Consider the following 18,074-nt stretch of genomic DNA (forward strand, 5'->3'; position numbering starts at 1 on the left):
AGGCCTGTTCACACACTCTCTACACTGCCCAGTCAGACTAGTTTGTGAGCATGACTAATGTGAGGTTAATTTAACATGGAGCAACAATTGACAAAAAATCTCCCCAACATTATTAATACATGTATAACTGGAAAGGAGGGAGTGTGTGTGTGTGTGTGTGTGTGTGTGTGTGTGTGTGTGTGTGTGTGTGTGTGTGTGTGTGTGTGTGTGTGTGTGTGTGTGTGTGTGTTTGTGTGTGTGTGTGTGTGTGTGAACACATCTGGGTGGAACTCTGCCGTGAGTGAGTAAGAGAGAGAGAGACACACATGAACACACACACACATTAACATCAGACAGAAATGGCATCCAATGATGTAAATAAGGTAAATAACAGGAGGCTGTTTAGTCTGTCTGATAAAATAACAAGGTATGGACTAGGGCCTGTATCCACAGAGCTCCTCAGAATCCTCTCAGAAAAGAAAAGAAACAGTGACAAAGGGAAAGAGTGTAGAGAGAGAAGAGACTAGACAGAGAGGGAGAGAGAAACAACAAAACAACAGTAAAAAGCAACCACAACACCTGGGCAAATGACTACAGACAGGAGAAATAAACAACCAGCTACTGAGCCTGAAAAGAGACAGTATCCTGAGGTCTTTGACATCATAATCACAAGAAGCACCTGTGGAGAGATGAACTGGAGAGATCATGAGCAACAGTGAGCACAGGCAACAGTAGAATTTTTGTATATAAAATATATAACAATATACACCTACGCATAACCGATGCATACACTGACCTACACATGTAGGAGCACCAGTGAGAGTGCAGATTATTGGAGGTTAGTTTTGATTGATGAGTCATCCCCAGAGCCCAGGGTTATAGCAGCCAGCTAGCCCAGCACACCCCAGACCATCCCCGTCAGCCACATCAGAGAGAGGGAAGGAATATTAATAATAATTAAGATAGAAGATATTACTTTATGAATTAATTCTAGTAAAAATTAATTAATTAATATTGAATATGATCATATAAATAAAAAATAATAATAATGAAGTGATGGTTATTATACTTTCATATTATCTATGTCTGTACATAAACATACATACACACACATTCTTATAAACATATTTAAACACATATACACACACACACATACACAGACAATTACATATATATACACATACGCATATGTGCATACACACGTGCACTCGCATTCATGTACACGCACACACATGCATGTGCGCATGTACAGACACACACCCACGCACTTATGCACACACACACACACACACACACACACACACACACACAACATACAACACACACACATACCCAACAGTGCAGGGGCTTGGGCCTACTAGACACCCACCTCAACCATGTCTCAATGCCACCCTCACCACCCCCGCCATCCCTCTACCTAAGCTGTTGGGAGCTCTCTTAAGGCTAAAGACACTTTGTGAATAGCTTTTATCTGACCGAGGGAAATTTCTGCAAAAAAGCTTAGAACCTGATGAACGCGTAGATTTTTCTAAGATTGACGTCACCAAGAGCTACTTTTAGCCTCAGGATGCTTTGTGAACACAGGCCCTGATCTACAGGAGATGCCAGGCATGGCAACTCACTCAGCAGCTTTCCTCTTAAACAGTGACATTTTTTCAATGCTGTTCATACATCATAGTAACCACGAGAAAGAGGTGTGTTTGTTGAGTGGAGGTGAAGCCATCAGTTCTGATTCATTCAGGAAGTCAGAAAATCAAAGCGCTGGTTGTCTTTAGTGACTCAGTATCAGGTTAGATGCTCATTGTGCAGATATCTGTTTATATAGAGACAGAAAGCCTCTTCATTTTAACAACCAGAGCAGAGCTGTCACATCCACCCTTTCCTCTTGGATCCCCTGTCTAACATGAACCAACCACAGTATTAAAAAAAACATCACTGGCTAACTTTTCGTCTCTCTCTCTCTCTGTGCAGACAGACTCAGACTACGTCAGCAGGGTAGCAGACATCATCTCTGAGAAGTGAGTGCTTCTTAACTTCCTCCCATGTTTGGTTTTTGTTTTGTTTTGTTTGCTCTGATTTCCTGAGCTCAGCTTTGTGCTCTGAGTCCACGGCTTAAGTACCCCGCCTTTTTATTATCCTGCATTACAAAATGCTGTACTGGAGACGCACACCTTGCCCCTCTCCACCCCTATGATTTTCACCTGAATCTGATCTTCAGCACATTCACTTGGATTTCCCTTCTCGTCCTTTACTGGGTTTCACATTTAGTTGCGTGGGAAATTTTTTAAAACTTTTTTGCTTCATAACCGACTTCCTCGAAATGCATCTTTAGGTACCAAACATTCCAGAAGGTTTCCATTTTACAAGTACCTCCTCTCTATTGGGGTCACAGAATTGTTTTTCTGAAAGGGTTTTCCTTTTGTCACATCCTGAGGTTGAGGGTTTAGGAATTTGTGAAAATTGTTGGGTGAATGCAGAATGTGTTATATATGAGTTGCAGCTTACGGTAACAGGCTTTAATGTCATTGATCTTTAAAAACATGCTGAAGCAGCAGGTTTTCTTTCTCGTGCTGCTAGAGAGTGAAACGTGCTTAGGATTTCCCTTTTCCATCTCTGACACCACACTATGAACCACATTTACATGAAGTCTTGTAAAGACCTGATCTGACCTGTCATGTGTTTGTCCGTTCTGAATGAAATGCTGATTTTGTGTGTTTGGAAGCTCAAGTCTGAAACCTGTTCCTATGTAGTTTTGCCAGAGAGGTGCGGTCTGGATTGTTGGAGGTCATCTCTCCGTCCAAATATTACTACCCAAACTTCACCAACCTCAAGGAGACATTTGGAGACTCCAAGGACAGAGTCAAGTATGTCTGAAGTTTCTGTTTTTATTGCTTTTAAATGCTGGGGCTCCTGTGTGGATGTCCTAATGTTCAGTATCATCAGTCTGATACCAGCTGGCTGGGTTTACTCAGTCTTCATCTCTAGTTTCAGATTCTAAATCAAGTTGTATATAAAAGGGCAAGGTTTTGAAAGAAAAGTTTTCTTTTTTTTTTCTGTGGTCAGAGAAGTATCAACCAAATAGGTGACAGCAGGCTGTAGTGTTTACACCAAAAACAATCTATATGGAGAACAAAAGCAGGGGGAACACCGTCCAGTGTAATGTCAGCTAACAACCTGTCCTTCATCAAACATTCACACTGAGCCACTGATCTGCCTGATGCTGAGCCACTGAGGACAATCGGCATTTAGATTTCCTGACTGCCTGAATGCATCAGAAATGATGGCTCTATCTCTGTTCAAATAAAAATGTCTTAAAAGTCCCTGTGAGGAGTTTGTCAGTGATCTAGGAAAAGTTTCCCTTCTAGATATATGCCTGATCCTAATCCACTTTTTAAAATGAGATTGTCAGCACTAACATAGGTTATAGAATAGAAGAATAGAAAGAGAGAGGATAACTAAAAGGAAATCAGCTTGTGTTTCAGCTTCATACCACTGAAGGAAGACAGAGTGAGGCGTCTGTGGAACTTAATGCTTACGTTAAAGCTCAGACTCACCACAGACTGATAAACAGGAACATATCCTCTTCTCTCATGAACCAGACACACAGCTGCTGCTCAGGCCAGTTAGAGACCTATTTGTTAACAACAGCCAGAAATGTAATAAAAAAGATGCAATAAAACACAGAATATAATAACTGGTTGATGATGTAACAAAAGGTCTAAGCCTAGAGTTCAATAACTTTTGGGTTTTATCACATTTCGGGTCATTGTTACAAATCGTGCTCTAACACGCCTGTTGTTTGGATAGTTCATCATCAGAGATGACTGTAAGATACAGTAAGATAAGAGGAGATGAGACTACTGTTCAGACATGTGGGAGGAGTCAGTGAGACTAAAGCCATGTTCCATAGTCTATGGCAGGGGTCACCAATGTGGTGCCCATGGGCACCTGGGTGCTCGCAAGACCCACTTAAGGTGCCCGCAAGGCATATTCCAAAAAACAGCACCACTCAGCTCCCTCCTACCATCATTGTTCTGTAAATTATTAATAATTGTGACATAATTAACACTGACCTGTGAGCAGTCTCTTCACATAGTTTTACCACTTCTACTATGATTAATGTTATTAACAAGTGATCTGTGCAACTTTGTTCAGAAAGTTTTATCATACCAGTAGCCCTTCGTGCTATTCATTTCCCATGAGGTAGCCCTTAGTCTTAAAAAGGTTGGTGGCCCCTGTTCTATGGACTGACGGAGGTCAGAGGTCTGGATAGATGTGTTAACAGTGGTTGTACATTCTCTATTTTTTTGGAACTTTAGGTGGCGAACAAAACAGAACCTGGACTTCAGCTTCCTCATGCTCTACGCTCAGGACAAAGGCACCTATTATGTTCAGGTAGGGCTCCAATGTCAACCCACTGCAGATAATACTACTGAACTGTACCCAGAGGCAGTGGGTTTAGAGCTGCTTGTGCTGAAGAGACCTGAGAGCACAGTAACGTACAGGTTACAATAGAACACACCCAAGACTATCTCAGAGGACTTTCTGATTTCTACATCTCAAACAGCCATCCTCCTTTGCTTTGTAGTAACCTCTCTGCAGTTAGGCTTGAATTATTGGATGCACTAAAAAAACAATGCCTCAGATGGATCTCACATTAGATTTCAGCAGATTGGAGTCTTGTCACTTTCTTGATGCCCTAGTAATGGTTTCAAGGCCCGTGCATCTTAGTTAAAGCAGTGAAAAAGTAGGAAAATGGCAGGAAGAAACTCAGGTCCACATGGGACTGGGATTTCACAAACTGCTTGTCATTCATTCAACACTCCAGTCTCACTAAGCGCAATTGTACAGCTTCTTCTCACAAACATGAACAAAATAGTTGCCACCTTTAACCATCACCATTTCCCAGAGAAACACAATAAAAGAAAAATTATGTCTAACCAGAATGGTGTGTCCCATCATGAAGTAAAACAGAAGTGGGCACTGCTTGATGGCGCCGCCACCAGGCGACACAACATAGACCTTGTTAAAGGAACATTTCATAAACTGGACTGTTATACTCTAAAGAACAAATAAAGCTTGTATGTCACTGTGACTGCATCTCCTGTCAGGTTTACCTCACAGGAAAATTTATCCTGGGGGATGAAACTGATTTCTTTGGACATTGTCAGACATCATGTGTGTGAATTTAGCTGAGCATATCATCAGCCCTGTGTTCAGACACAGCCTGGAATGACAGAGATGCAAAGAGAGTTGCTGTCTGCAATGAGCTAAGAACTTTTTGTGTTTCTTACTTCAGTTAGAGGATGATGTTATCGCAAAGACAGACTACCTCAGCGCCATGAAGACCTTCACCATGCAGGAGGCTTCCAAAGAATGGCTCTACCTGGAATTCTCTCAGCTGGGGTTCATAGGTGTGTGTCCACAGTGTTAAAACACTCAATCCTAACATGAAGCCCTGAATGTTTGATGTGAGCTGATAATCCTGTTTGGTATGACTGCTTTGTCTTCCAGGCAAAATGTTTCGAACTCGAGACCTGCCGATGATCGCAGAGTTCTTCCTGATGTTCCAGAGAGACAAACCCATCGACTGGCTGTTGGATCACATCTTGTGGGTCAAAGTTTGTAGCCCTGAGAGAGATGCAGTAAGTCTGTTCCACCTAAGAGTTTTTCTGGTCCTTTCTCTTAAATTAAGTGTATTTTAAATATGAGGTGATTCTTGCTGTTTCTTATGACAACAGAGGGGTTACCATTCCTCACTAGAACTCAGAAAGGTCAGTCCTTCTAAACATGCTTTAAGAAACTTGGAGTAACAGTCTGAGCCAGTCTATGACAAAAATTAATACTTTTTTAGGAAAAAAAGAATGATTCGTGAATTTACCTGTAGGTTAGAAGTGTGTATTTAGAAGTGCAAACCAGACAAAACTAACAATACAGGAGAAAATGATGTAATAAAATACAAATATTGAGGCAGTACAGTACTCCACCATCTGCTAAAGATTATGTGCTCTTTCATGCACAGTGAAATTCCGCGTGCAGAAATGTCACGATGTACAAACAACATCCCATCATTAAAACAGAATAAATTACAGAAGGCTGTTTAGTCTGTTCGATTACAAAAACAAAGTATAGGCCTGATTTATGATAGAGGTTACTCTAAATTACTTCTGCTGTGATCTGATGCTTTATGGAAATAAAGTTAACTCGACTTCTGGGGGCAGGTGCCTCAGTTGAGGCAGGCCACCCCCTATATAGTGGTGGGGGAAACACTGACATGACATGACATGACATGACACAACATGATTATAGGATTTAATTAATCATGATATAACAGGATAATTCACAGATTGATTTCCTCTCTACTCACTGTTCCATGGAGATCAATCCATAGTCCTGACATAGATGATAAATCAGTTGTCACTGGATCATGATGAGTCGTGAAGGTTTGCCAGTCACTGTGGGAAATGCTTCTAAAGAATAGAGAGCAGGAGTTATTTCATCTGGTTGACAGGACTATAGAAAGAAGAGAGGATGATAACCTGTGTGGCATACTGTCTCATAATGCCCCCTCTTTCTCACATGTTTGTCTTTAATGCAGAAAGACTGTGAGGAGCAGAAGGCTTCACTGAGGCAGAGGTACAAACCCTCCCTCTTCCAGCACGTGGGCCTGCACTCGTCTCTGTCAGGGAAACTTCAACGCCTGAAGGTGAGTGCAGCTCTCCTTTCTGTGAAGGTTCATACACTCACTGCTCATCATGCTGATGTCTATGTCTGCCTGTGTCTGTGGACCTGTCAGGATAAGGACTTTGGGACTATAGCTTTGTTCAGGGCCCACAGGAACCCTCCTGCAGAGCTGAGCACTAGTTTGATCCACTACCAGCGGCACAGTCTGAAGCGGGCGTATGGGGGAGAGGACTTCTTCTGGGCCACAACGCCTGTTAGAAATGACTACATTCTGTTCAACTTCTCACAGCCACTCAACATATCCAGGTCAGTCTACATTCAGTGTCTGTCCCTTTGGGAACGATCGCAATGCCGAAAATTAGTGATCTTCAGTAACTACCCAGGTCAGAGATATGCACACTGGTCAGTAGGCTTTCATTTAGAAGGTTGGAGGTTTGATCCCAAGTCCTGCTGTCCACCTGCCCAAATGTCCTTTGTCAAAGCATTTGACCCATAACTGAACTCACTGCTGTGTCATTGATCTGTAAATGCCATCCATCCATCTTTCATCCATCCATCCATTTTCTTTCAGAGAGTGATTAAAGAGAGATTTGATGTTTTTGAAATTATATTCAAATTGAAACTAAGACCTGACATGTCCATCAGTATTCACAGCCTTTAACCATGAAGCTCAAACTGAGCTCAGGTTCATCCTGTTTCCTCTGATCCTCCATGAGATGTTCCTACAGCTTCACTAGAGTCAACCTGTGGTTAATCCAGCTGATTGGACCTGATGTGGAAAGGCACACACCTGTCCATATTAGTTCCCACAGGTGACAGAGCATGTCAGAGCACAAACCAAGCATGAAGTCAAAGGAACTGTCTGTAGACCTCAGAGACAGGATGGTCTCCAGGCACAAATCTGAGGAAGGGTCCAGAAGCATTTCTGCTGCTTTGAATGTCCCAATGAGCCCAGTGGACCCCATCATCTGTAAATGGAAGAAGATCAGAACCACCAGGACTGTTCTAGAGTTGGACTCCTGCCTGAACTGAGCCATCAGGGTAGAAGGGCCTTAGTCAGGGAGGAGACCAAGAACCTGATGGTCACTCAATCAGAGCAGCTGATCTGAGCTGCATCATAGTGATAAGACATTTCAGTCACTTTACGTTTTCACTCTCAGCCTAATCAGCCCCACCTCATTCATGAACCACTCTGAATACTTCTCTCTGATTGGTCTAAACCCTTTAGAGGTCACATGTGCAGTCCATAAGGACAGGCATAGATGGGCTTTCTGGTCAGGTAATGAGAATGACGTGGTTTACACAAATGGTGTGAGTTAGATACCTGATGGAAGGCCTTTGTTCAGCCAATCAGCGTGGAGGGCCTCCAGTGAGCTATGATGTGAAGAACAGACCAGAAGAGTTTCAACCAATTTCGATGGATGGATGAAGAGATGATGGAGTGAAAACAACATTAGTCTGTTCCCAAGCTCTGTTAGGAAAGCTGTATGGAGAGACATGCTGACGAGACGTTTGGCCATTATGCTCACCTTGATGAGTGGTACCTTTACTGGACATGTTCAGTTTACTCCAAGTGTGCCCCTTTCCCGGGCTGAGAGGGAACAGTTTCTGTGAAATCAACTGTGGAATCTCAGGGACATCTCAGGGTTTGATGGGATGCTGTTTATCTCAGTGAGCGGATCTTCATATCAAAGTCTTGTGACAGCTTGTTTGAAGTTGTAATGAGTGTGAGGTTCTGTGTAAAGAAACAAAGGCCAACTCCACAGTCAGAAGCTGTTTGACTGCCAGCCCCGGGTCCTTGTAAGTTGTGACGGATGCTAAACCAGTGAGAAGATAAACCGGGGCCGCCGCAGCAGAGTGATCTCTGAATAAACATGCACAAAGAAAGTTAAATGATGGTGCAGACCTTCACTGAGCAGGCAGGATCTCACAGGTATAGGATCTGATACCTTAGACCCAAACACTTTCATTTCATTTAAAAACATGCAGTTGAAACATTAGCAGTGCAGTATAAGCATTAGTGCACCATCCAAACTAGGAAGTTACATTCACTTTTTGAGACCAAACTTAACTACTACTACATCAAACTGTGAGGAAATGTTTTCATTCTGTCACACAGACACACACACAGACACACAGACACACACACACACACACACACACTCTGTCTGGTATCAGAACTGTGACATCCACCTGTGCTCTTTTCTCCTCAGGTACCTGTTTCACAGTGGAAGCTCTGAATACCCCGGAGATAAATTCCTCAACACAACAGTGGAAGTGTTACCTTACTATGTGAGTGACCCGACTCCTCTGAGTGTGTCTGTGTGTGTGTGTGCGTGTTGATGTGTGTGTAGTACTTCAACAGTAGAACTTAGTTTCGATCCCAGATGTTGGTGCCTGGAGAAAGAGTGGCAGGGCAACAAGGAACACAACAAGCTGTTATCTTTCCACAGTGTATCACACACATGTATGGCTTGCCTACGTCTGTTTACATAAAGCGTGATCTCACCAGAGTCACACAATGAAGTAAATCGTGCTCGAGCAGGGCACGGTTGCAGTCACACTGGCCATTTGAAACATGCTTTAGGGCGGAAGCGTGTTTAAGCTCGGCATGGTTTGCCAGTGTGTCCTAACATAAGTCTGGTTCTGTCTAAGGTTTCTGCCTGTTAAGGGGAAGTTTTTCCTTGCCATTGTAACTTGCTAAATGCTGCAAAGTCAAGCACTAAGTACAGGTTTTGTCATTAAATATCACATTTTGTGGGCTGGGAGGAAAGACAAAGACCCACAAATGTCACTAAAAGACTTAATAAAGTGATTTTTACATAATATGGGACTTTTAAGCTCTTTCTCGGATGAAACACTTCAGTGTCTCCTGTAGGTTTCTATCATCATTAAAGTTAGAAAACTACTTGTCACTTATTTGAACTGTGTCAACACTACAGCTCTGTGACTCAGGGCTGCGTGTGCTCCACACAGCTCATGTATTTATGACGCTGATTATTTGTCATACCAACTACAAGCAGTGGTGAACTCTGCTGTGCTCCTGTCAGACTCCAGCTGCTACGGCTTTGGATTATTGCCAGGAATGGCCTGCTGGTTCCACCTTAACTGTCACTACAGCGCCAAAGTTCGGACTATGTCTGTGTCTGTCTCCCTCTCTCTTCATTTCTGTGTGTGTGTGTGTGTGTGTGTGTGTGTGTGTGTGTGTGTGTGTGTGTGTGTGTGTGTGTGTGTGTGTGTGTGTGTGTGTGTGTGTGTGTGTGTGTGTGTGTGTGTGTGTGTATCTCCCCCCCTTTCTCTCTCTTTATACGTCTCTCTTCTACTCTCTCTCCTCTATCTGTCTCTCTCTAACCCCATCCCAGTCTCCTCAGATGTCTGTCTAACATGAGTCTGGTTCTGTCCGAGGTTTCTGCCTGTTAAAGGGAAGTTTTTCCTTGCCATTGTAACTTGCTAAATGCTGCAAAGTCCTGTACTCATGGTGGATTAAGATAAGATAAGACTCCTTATCTTGTCTTGATGTTGGGTTTCTGCTAATAAAATTTTATTAACATTTATGGGTCTTGACCTGTAGATGTTTTTGTGAAGTGTCTTGAGATAACGTATGTTATGATTTGGCGCTATACAAATAAAGATCGATTGATTGATTGATTGATTGAACTAGTTTGCTTGTCACAAAGTAGTTGTTGCTCGTTTGCTTTTTGTGTTTGGGCACGTCTGTCACTCTTGCTCTTTAAGGAGGTGAGGATGCTGAACGGTGAGGTGCTTCTTCATGTTCGTAGTGTTTCCTCCGTGTGTGTCAGTAGTAAGCTTTATAAATGGACTTGGATAGGTATATTGGCTTACGAAGCCACCCAGCTCTCGGCTTTGTAAGTAAAGTAATGCCTAATTTTGCACCGGCTTTTTCGTCAAGCTGCAGCCGGTTCACAGGAGTGCTGGAGCTTAAAGCTGATGTCTGTAACACTGTCTGAACGTTTGCATGCATCTTAAGAAATCAAACTGTGAGCTGGTCAACTTGAAATCAGATGATTAAGATGCAGAAAACAGACAAGCATAGCTCAATCGACACATGTAGCCAATACTGGCTCACTGTTGAACTTCACAACAACACACACACTTTGGAGAGAGAGCAAGTCTCCGCCCACTTTTGAGAGGAGAGAGGACCCAGCTCCGTGGCTGCAAACCAAGCAGAAACCTCCTGTTTAAGAATATGAGACAATGTGGAAGTGCTAAAATCTGCTGTTTCTCGAGTGTCAGCTTGAGGCTGATTCCAGAAGTACCAGAAGTCACATACACACTAATCCAAAAGGGATGGATGATAAGATCGCAAGCTCGCTCAATCAGAGGCACAGCTCAGGGTCACGTGACTGACAGGCGCCCTATAGCTCTTACGTGAAGCCCTTGCCACTACCAAAATGGCCGCTATAGCCAATGTGCTTCATTTTCTGTTTCAGAAACAGACGGGTGATGTTGGGGAGACTACGTCCATGTTTTATACTATCTATGCTGCAGACTCACAAGTGGCTTGACTCAAATTGTCTCTGATTCAGATGAAAAAAAAATGCCTTGAAGTATCGATACTTAAAACACATGGTATTGTTTACTTTTTGAAAACATAAATACTTTCTTAGTATCGGTTTGTCATGCAACCCTACTCAGTAGTCACAGTTCAAACATGCTGTGAAAAAAAAGCTAGACAAGGCTGTCTTATAATATTCTATAAAGCAACTGCTAATAGAAAACACTCTAAATAGAGAAAAAGACTGTAAAGACTGTATGGTTAACCCAGAGATAAGTAAACAGCTCTATTAAACAAAAAGAAAGAGAGACAAAATAACGTAAATGGATGGATTTAGTTTCCTCACATCCTCAGAGATGACGTCTGCTCTATCCAGGTGACAGGCTATTTCTGTTTCAACAGAAGTCCAAACAATTCAGCGTTACATATATAGGCATATCCATGTCCAAAAAAAAAAAGAAAAACAAGAACAGAGAAAGAGCTCCCAAAAGCGTTGAGTTAAAAATTAAAAGGCGTCTTTAATAAACAGTTCAATGATGTCCAAAGAAGACCAGTACTGCCTCTTGCAATGTTCATGTCTCCAGAGACGAGCGATTCAGTTTGAAGAGGAAATCTTCCACTGCTGCAGGTGTCATGAATGAGTGTGAAACACAGTTACAGGTGAGGAGCAGCTCTGCTGGATGGTACTATGGTGTAGGAAAGCTGTCAAAAAAGACATATACATAATTAATGATTCGTATTTGTAATTTTGACTTTCTCTGTGCCAATAATGTTTTTGCACAAAAATCTGCTGTCATATGCTTGAGTCGTGAAATTTGATTCAGGTTACAGTTGTTTTTATACAAGTGCAAAGTTAAATGAATACAACTCACTTTTCTACGACTATGAATTATTCCCTATGAATACCATTCCAAGATTACAGGTATGAATCAAAAAGTGCTGAAATGACGTCACTGAGGCCACAGGTCGCAGGGAAAGCAATCAACCTCCTCTATCTTCACATGCCCAGGTCCCAGAGGCAAACATGGAGGGAAATACGGAGGGAGATAGCCTCCTGGGTGTCGCTGTCCCGCTTTAACTGGTGTTAGGTTAACTGGTGACAGTCCAGACAGATGCTTTGGAGGCACAGTCATGAAGGACCCCGTGTCGGGAAATGAAAACGACGGGAATATGCCGCTTGTACACTTGTGTTGTTCATGTTGACATGGTTGGCACTTCATGACCAAGACTGTAAAACAACACGTTGTTAGAAGGAACATGCAAGAAATGAGAAATATAACACAAAATCAAATTCAAAGATCGCTGCAATGAACTGTTGTATCCCTCATCTGAAGACAGCTGGAATATATTCCAGCCACCCGCGATCCTTCACAGAATGAGCTGCAGAAGATCGATGAGTGAATGAATGAAAGAGATCTCACATTCAGTAGTGTCATTTTGAGGCTGCATACAGGTATGGTGGACTCTGACTTATAGGTAGCAGTTTTAATTTTAATTTGGTTTTCCAGGTGAATACCATGGTTGTTCACTGCCAGTTTTGATTTCAGAGACATCCTGCTGCTGATCCTGCAAGGAATCAAACTCTGATAGGAGGATGAATGGCTCAGGATATAGTCAGGGGCATTTGTGTTTGCACCTGTTTGCAGGCTCTCAATGCAATGCATGTTGTTTTTAAAAGCTGGTTATGAAGGAGCCTGTGGTGACCACAAGGGGGAGCATAGTAAAGCAGAAGGTAAGGACAAAAGTGCCCCTGTGGAGGACCATTGACGCATGCACAAGGATCCGTGGAACAGCAATAGTAGTCAGATTGGTCTGAGGGAGTGGACAACGTTGAATTGTTTTGGTTACCTGGGAGCAGAACATGTGGATGGAAGACACCATAAAAAATGTTGCCTGTAAGCAGTTTTGCTCCTAACCAGTTCGGGTGAATACCATCTTCCCTAATTGCTCTCTTCAGTTCCAGAAGAGGTTAAAGTTGTCAATGAAAGCGAAAACGTAATCAGCCAATGAGAGCCAGGTGTGCAGCGCCAGCAGCTGGCTGAAACGCCCACACACGCATCCACAGGAGGGTACTGGACCAGACAAATGAATGTCTCTCACGGATTATTGTGCATATTGCATCTCAACATTGCTAAATGAAGTAGCAGGAGTTGACCAGTGCAGTAAAAATATGATTTCACTGTGCCAACATATAAGGTAATGTTAACTTTGATTCTGTGTTTTTCAAAAAATGGGAAAAATTTGATTGACTTGTGTGTTATTTGAGTTGAAAAAATGACTTCTTGTTGAGGTACAGCTTTGGTGAGATCTTATTTTAGTCCTCACATTTACAGGCACCAAACTGTGTCCACTTCAGGCTGAAGCATTTGCATTGTCCTCTGTGTTCAGTCTTGCCGCTGAATTTGGGCAACTGCTCACAAGTCTGAGCTATGGGGGGAAGGGTTGTCCTGTTCCATTTGCATTTTGTATACTGTTGGCTGGCCCTAGGCCTGCCACAATAACAAATTTTGCTAGAAAATAATTTTCCAAAATATTATTGCAGATAATGATATTATTGTCAATATTATTTGGAATTTTCTTCCATTTTTTCATTGATGTAATTATGATGAACGGAATAACAAAAGTGAGTATTCACCATATCAAAAGCAAGAAACTTTAATTTCTTAAGAGTATTTAACCGTAATTAAAAGGTCAGGATCTTTTAAATAAAATAAACAAAAAATATAATAAATTTAACAAACAAGAAAGAGAAAAAAATACAATGAAAATGAAATGGACTCTCTTTTAGAAAAAAAATACATGTCAATGAAAATATTAATACTAATCAAAAACAATGTAACATAGACCCTGTCTCTTAAGAAAAAAAAACTCAAAAAAAAAAACAGTAAAAACTATAGCCTAAATAAAAGGGAGTTTATACAGTTCCTGAATTGTGTGTAACATGTACTTTTTCACAGTCAATCCATACTGTCTGTCATACATTTTTAACATTTCTGGCTTTCAACCGTATTGAAGGGCTGCATTTCTTTGGCAATGTAGCTGTCTTAGAGCGCCACCATTTGGAGCTTTTATTTCTATTTACTTTGCCGACCAAAAGCCTCAGTAAGAGCGGATTGTCAAAGAACAAGGCTCCGCTGCACCTCCCCTTCTTCTTCTTCGTCGCCACTATTTTCAAACAAATGCGACATATCAGCTCGATGGTGTTCATGAGCTCACACTTTGTTCATTCTGATAAAAACAAAATATTCCCACACTGGGACTGTGGCAGGCGGCTTAAGAACCGTATCTTTGGTGCCATCACTCATATTAGCGTGTGTTTCCTCCTTACCCCTCAGGACGCTTGCTTCAGCTCTCTCCGTGTCTACACGCGAGCAGCCCCGTCTTCACCCCAAAGATCGCATTTTTTGACAGATGCTCACTCCGCTATAATTCTGCTAAATCTGCTATAGAACCTATGCACCCTGATGTTAGGAAAGATAGACGTAGTGAGCCATCTTCTCATTCAGCCTCTTTGGTCCAAAGAGAGGAGGAAAACAAACATGCATGCTCGTGTCAGTTCATCGAGGCTGGCAAACTTACCGAGGACGTTTTTATTTGTCGTTGACAGGCCTAGCTGGCCCCATATGCAGGCACCTTGGAAGGCAGACTGCTTTACAAGTTAAATGAGGGGTTGCGCCTGTTGGTGGGTTGGCATCAAAAGAATTTTGCTTCTGAACAAACAAGTCCAGTCCTGCCTCATCAACCTTCCCTGTTGGTCTGTGCTTGTCAAACATGGTGATGACAAACTTCTCAAGGTTGTTGAGGTCTGCATTTTCTATGATAGGTAGGTATTGACTGAGCTTTTTGACGACAGGGCTCATTTCAGGGCAAACCTCCCATGTTTGCCATGCAGTTTTTTTGCCTTTACCACGAAAAGCTGACACAACATCATAGTCAGTGGAGGTGTGAAAGAAGAGCATGCCACTGGATTTCTCTGGGTCAAGATTCACCACCATGTCATGAACTGGCAACCACTGGACTGACCCTGGCCAAATTCTACCCAAACTAATTCTTAGATTGCATCACAGAGAGTTGCAGAAACACTGAATGCAGCAACAACAATGTCTGTGTTGTATGCCTTAATCAAGAGCATGTGTAAAGATTCTGGAGTCATCTTCTTCATGGTCTCAAGGACTTAATCCTTCAAAGCTGATATGTTTGTTTGAAAGAGCCTGTTCTCCTTTAGTAACAACTACGACGTTGTCAGAACACAGCCTCACTTTGTTGTCAGCTAGGAACCTGAAGAGCTCAGTCTTGTTGCTCTCACAGGAAGATTTTCCAGTTGGGCAGCAGTTTGGTTCTGTCTGTCACTCTACACTGATCTCCCTTATCTCTCTTTGACCTTGTTTCAGGCTTCAGGCTTGAAGTCCTGTCTCTTGGCTCATATTTTGTTGAGTATGTCTGGATCTTTGGAACTACATTCTGGACAGCATAGACCTCAAAGGTCTTCGATGTCTTTGGAGACAATGAACACAAGTGAGGAACCATCAATGATAATGACATCACATTCTGGTTGTGTGTCAGGAGGAGTAATGGTAGCTTCCAGAATGTTTGCAGGGCTGAGACTTCTGTCCAGACTCTGTGTCACTCAGTGATGCAAGGAAAGAGTGTTTGTCATGCCTAATGAACTCAAGCAGGTCACACACTCGTGATTTGCCGGCTACAAAGAGTTATGTTCAGACTGTTGTCTTTGAGTGCCTGTTTCTTCGTGTCACTGGAAGCTGCAGCTGCCTCTTAGCAAAAGGATTCAGCTTTGTTCTTTCTGTTGGGCCTTGAGAAGGAGGCCAGACCATTGAGAAAGTCTCTGAAGGCACCTTGACCTTTCTCAAAGTGAGTTCTTACTAGCTCAGCAGCACTGGGGTGTTTTTGGGTCCAGTGGGAGCAGATCTTTTGACTCTTGCTGGAAAAGGATTGCCCAGATCCATCATCACTCCGAACAATTTCTGGACCTTGTCAGTGGAGGACCTCTGAGACTGACTGGTCTACTCATGATGCCTGATATCTGCTACTTTGACCTGGAAGCCAACTCATACTAGTTGATTCTCATCTCATCACACCTATAAAATAAAGCAAACCATAGAGATTGACCACAAGCTTTCAGTGATGGATCCAGGATGTTGCCTTTCAACTTAATGCAATATCTGTGACCAGACAGCTTCCATAAGACACAAGTGTTGAGTCAAATGATCGCTGCCATCTTGAAAACTGGTAGCTAGATTAGAATTCAGTTGACACCATTGAGTTCTTCTAGTCAGAATACATTCATTTTTATGTTTGGATCACTGGCACACTTCTGGTTATTCAAGTTTGATCCAGAAAACTGGCAGCCATCTTGGATTTTCTGCTGGATAACGTACTTTTCTTAAAAAGCACATCTTGGACATCATTTGTGCCAAATTTGGTGCTTGTATCACCAAGTAAAAGATTCTTATGAAATATTGACTTAATCTGCCACACTATTACCCCACAGGTGTTTCTACTTGTTACAGGAAATTCAGAGCTCATTTTTGTCCTTAAATTACTTGAAATCAGACATTTTCTGGACTGGTCAGGTTGATTTGGCTCATAAAAAAGACAGTTTTTCTTAAAAGTTAAGACAAATGAGATTTCAGGTTTTTGAGGTGCAAATAAACATTTATGAGAAGGAGAGCCTGACATTCAGCAGAGATTAAGAGGACACAGGTACATGACAAACTGTAGACCCCTTTACTGCTCCACTTTTACCAGAATAATAAGGATTCTGAGGACTGATATCAGCATAGTTTGACTGCACACATGAAATATTCAGGATTTACTCTTTCACGGTCAGACCTGGTTACCTGAGGCTGAACACATTCAGTAACTCAACACAACAGATGACTCTGGTGTTTCAGAGTAAAGTGTGACCCTGTTAACTGGAGACTGTCAGCCCACAGTCACTGACACGTTTGGCTGTAGGTCTCCATTTAGCATGTTCACTTTTAACGCTCACTCACCCAGGCTGCTCAGTAACAGTCCTGATCCTGTCAGAGTTCAGCAGAACTTGAGTCCACAGTGGATTACTGATTCTGAGTGTGACCACATAATAACCAGACATTTTTTTATGCAGCTGACAGTTTGAATTCAGAGCTTAAATAACGTCAACTCATCTGAACGCGTGGAATTGGCTTCTGCTGATCAGCACATCTTTGTGAAGATGTAAAGGGCTCTATATCACTGGGTGTCAGAGGTGTGCTGGTTGGTTTGCTCAGCTCTTCACTGCTGAAACATCATTAACCTCTATCCTATCACAAGCTCTGATCAGCAAGCAAAGCATCAGGTGTACACACGTACTGACATCATTACAGGTGAGAGCTTTAGATGATGGTTTTTGGTGCTCTGTGGAAAAAAATCTTGATACATGCGTCACGCTCTCTCTTTCTTTCTCTCTCATGGAGACACACAAACACATATGGACATACACACACACACACACACACACACACACACACACACACACACACACACACACACACACACACACACACACACACACACACACACACAGACACACACACACGGCTATCTTTGGTCCAACATGTATTCATTCAACACTTCCTGAATCCTCTAATCCTCTGTGAATGTTTGTTTTTGTTTTGCTCATGCAGGCAAGGGCACACGACAGACCAGAAAACAGCTCTGCTTCTTCTCACCAACTATCTGATAACGGCTTCATCGTATTAGGTACAAACGATCACCAGTAAACATAACTCTCTCTATCTCACACACACACACACAAATGTACAAACACAGGTTGACGATTGGGATCAACATTGAGTCAGGCTTTGTTAAAGACATTTAACTGTATATGCATTATACATTGAAAAAGTGTTATTAT

At 42.3% G+C, this 18,074-nt stretch overlaps 1 protein-coding gene across 2 annotated transcripts in view; it reads left to right on the top strand.

Annotated features, from left to right (window-relative positions):
- LOC141793370 (alpha-1,3-mannosyl-glycoprotein 4-beta-N-acetylglucosaminyltransferase A) overlaps nt 1–18,074 on the top strand; it is a 35,056-nt gene that overhangs the window by 9,926 nt on the left and 7,056 nt on the right. For both annotated transcript variants that reach the window (XM_074674017.1, XM_074674018.1), the window contains exons 5-13: nt 1,951–1,997; nt 2,730–2,843; nt 4,299–4,374; nt 5,279–5,393; nt 5,494–5,624; nt 6,578–6,685; nt 6,776–6,969; nt 8,877–8,955; nt 17,845–17,920. In XM_074674017.1, coding sequence (XP_074530118.1) covers nt 1,951–1,997; nt 2,730–2,843; nt 4,299–4,374; nt 5,279–5,393; nt 5,494–5,624; nt 6,578–6,685; nt 6,776–6,969; nt 8,877–8,955; nt 17,845–17,920 — 940 coding nt within the window. The remainder of the gene's footprint in view (nt 1–1,950; nt 1,998–2,729; nt 2,844–4,298; nt 4,375–5,278; nt 5,394–5,493; nt 5,625–6,577; nt 6,686–6,775; nt 6,970–8,876; nt 8,956–17,844; nt 17,921–18,074) is intronic.

The sequence above is a fragment of the Halichoeres trimaculatus genome, unplaced genomic scaffold, assembly GCF_033239565.1.
Source record: "Halichoeres trimaculatus isolate MK-OKI-2021-1 unplaced genomic scaffold, fHalTri1.1 fHalTri1_scaffold_7, whole genome shotgun sequence".
NCBI lineage: Eukaryota > Metazoa > Chordata > Actinopteri > Labriformes > Labridae > Halichoeres > Halichoeres trimaculatus.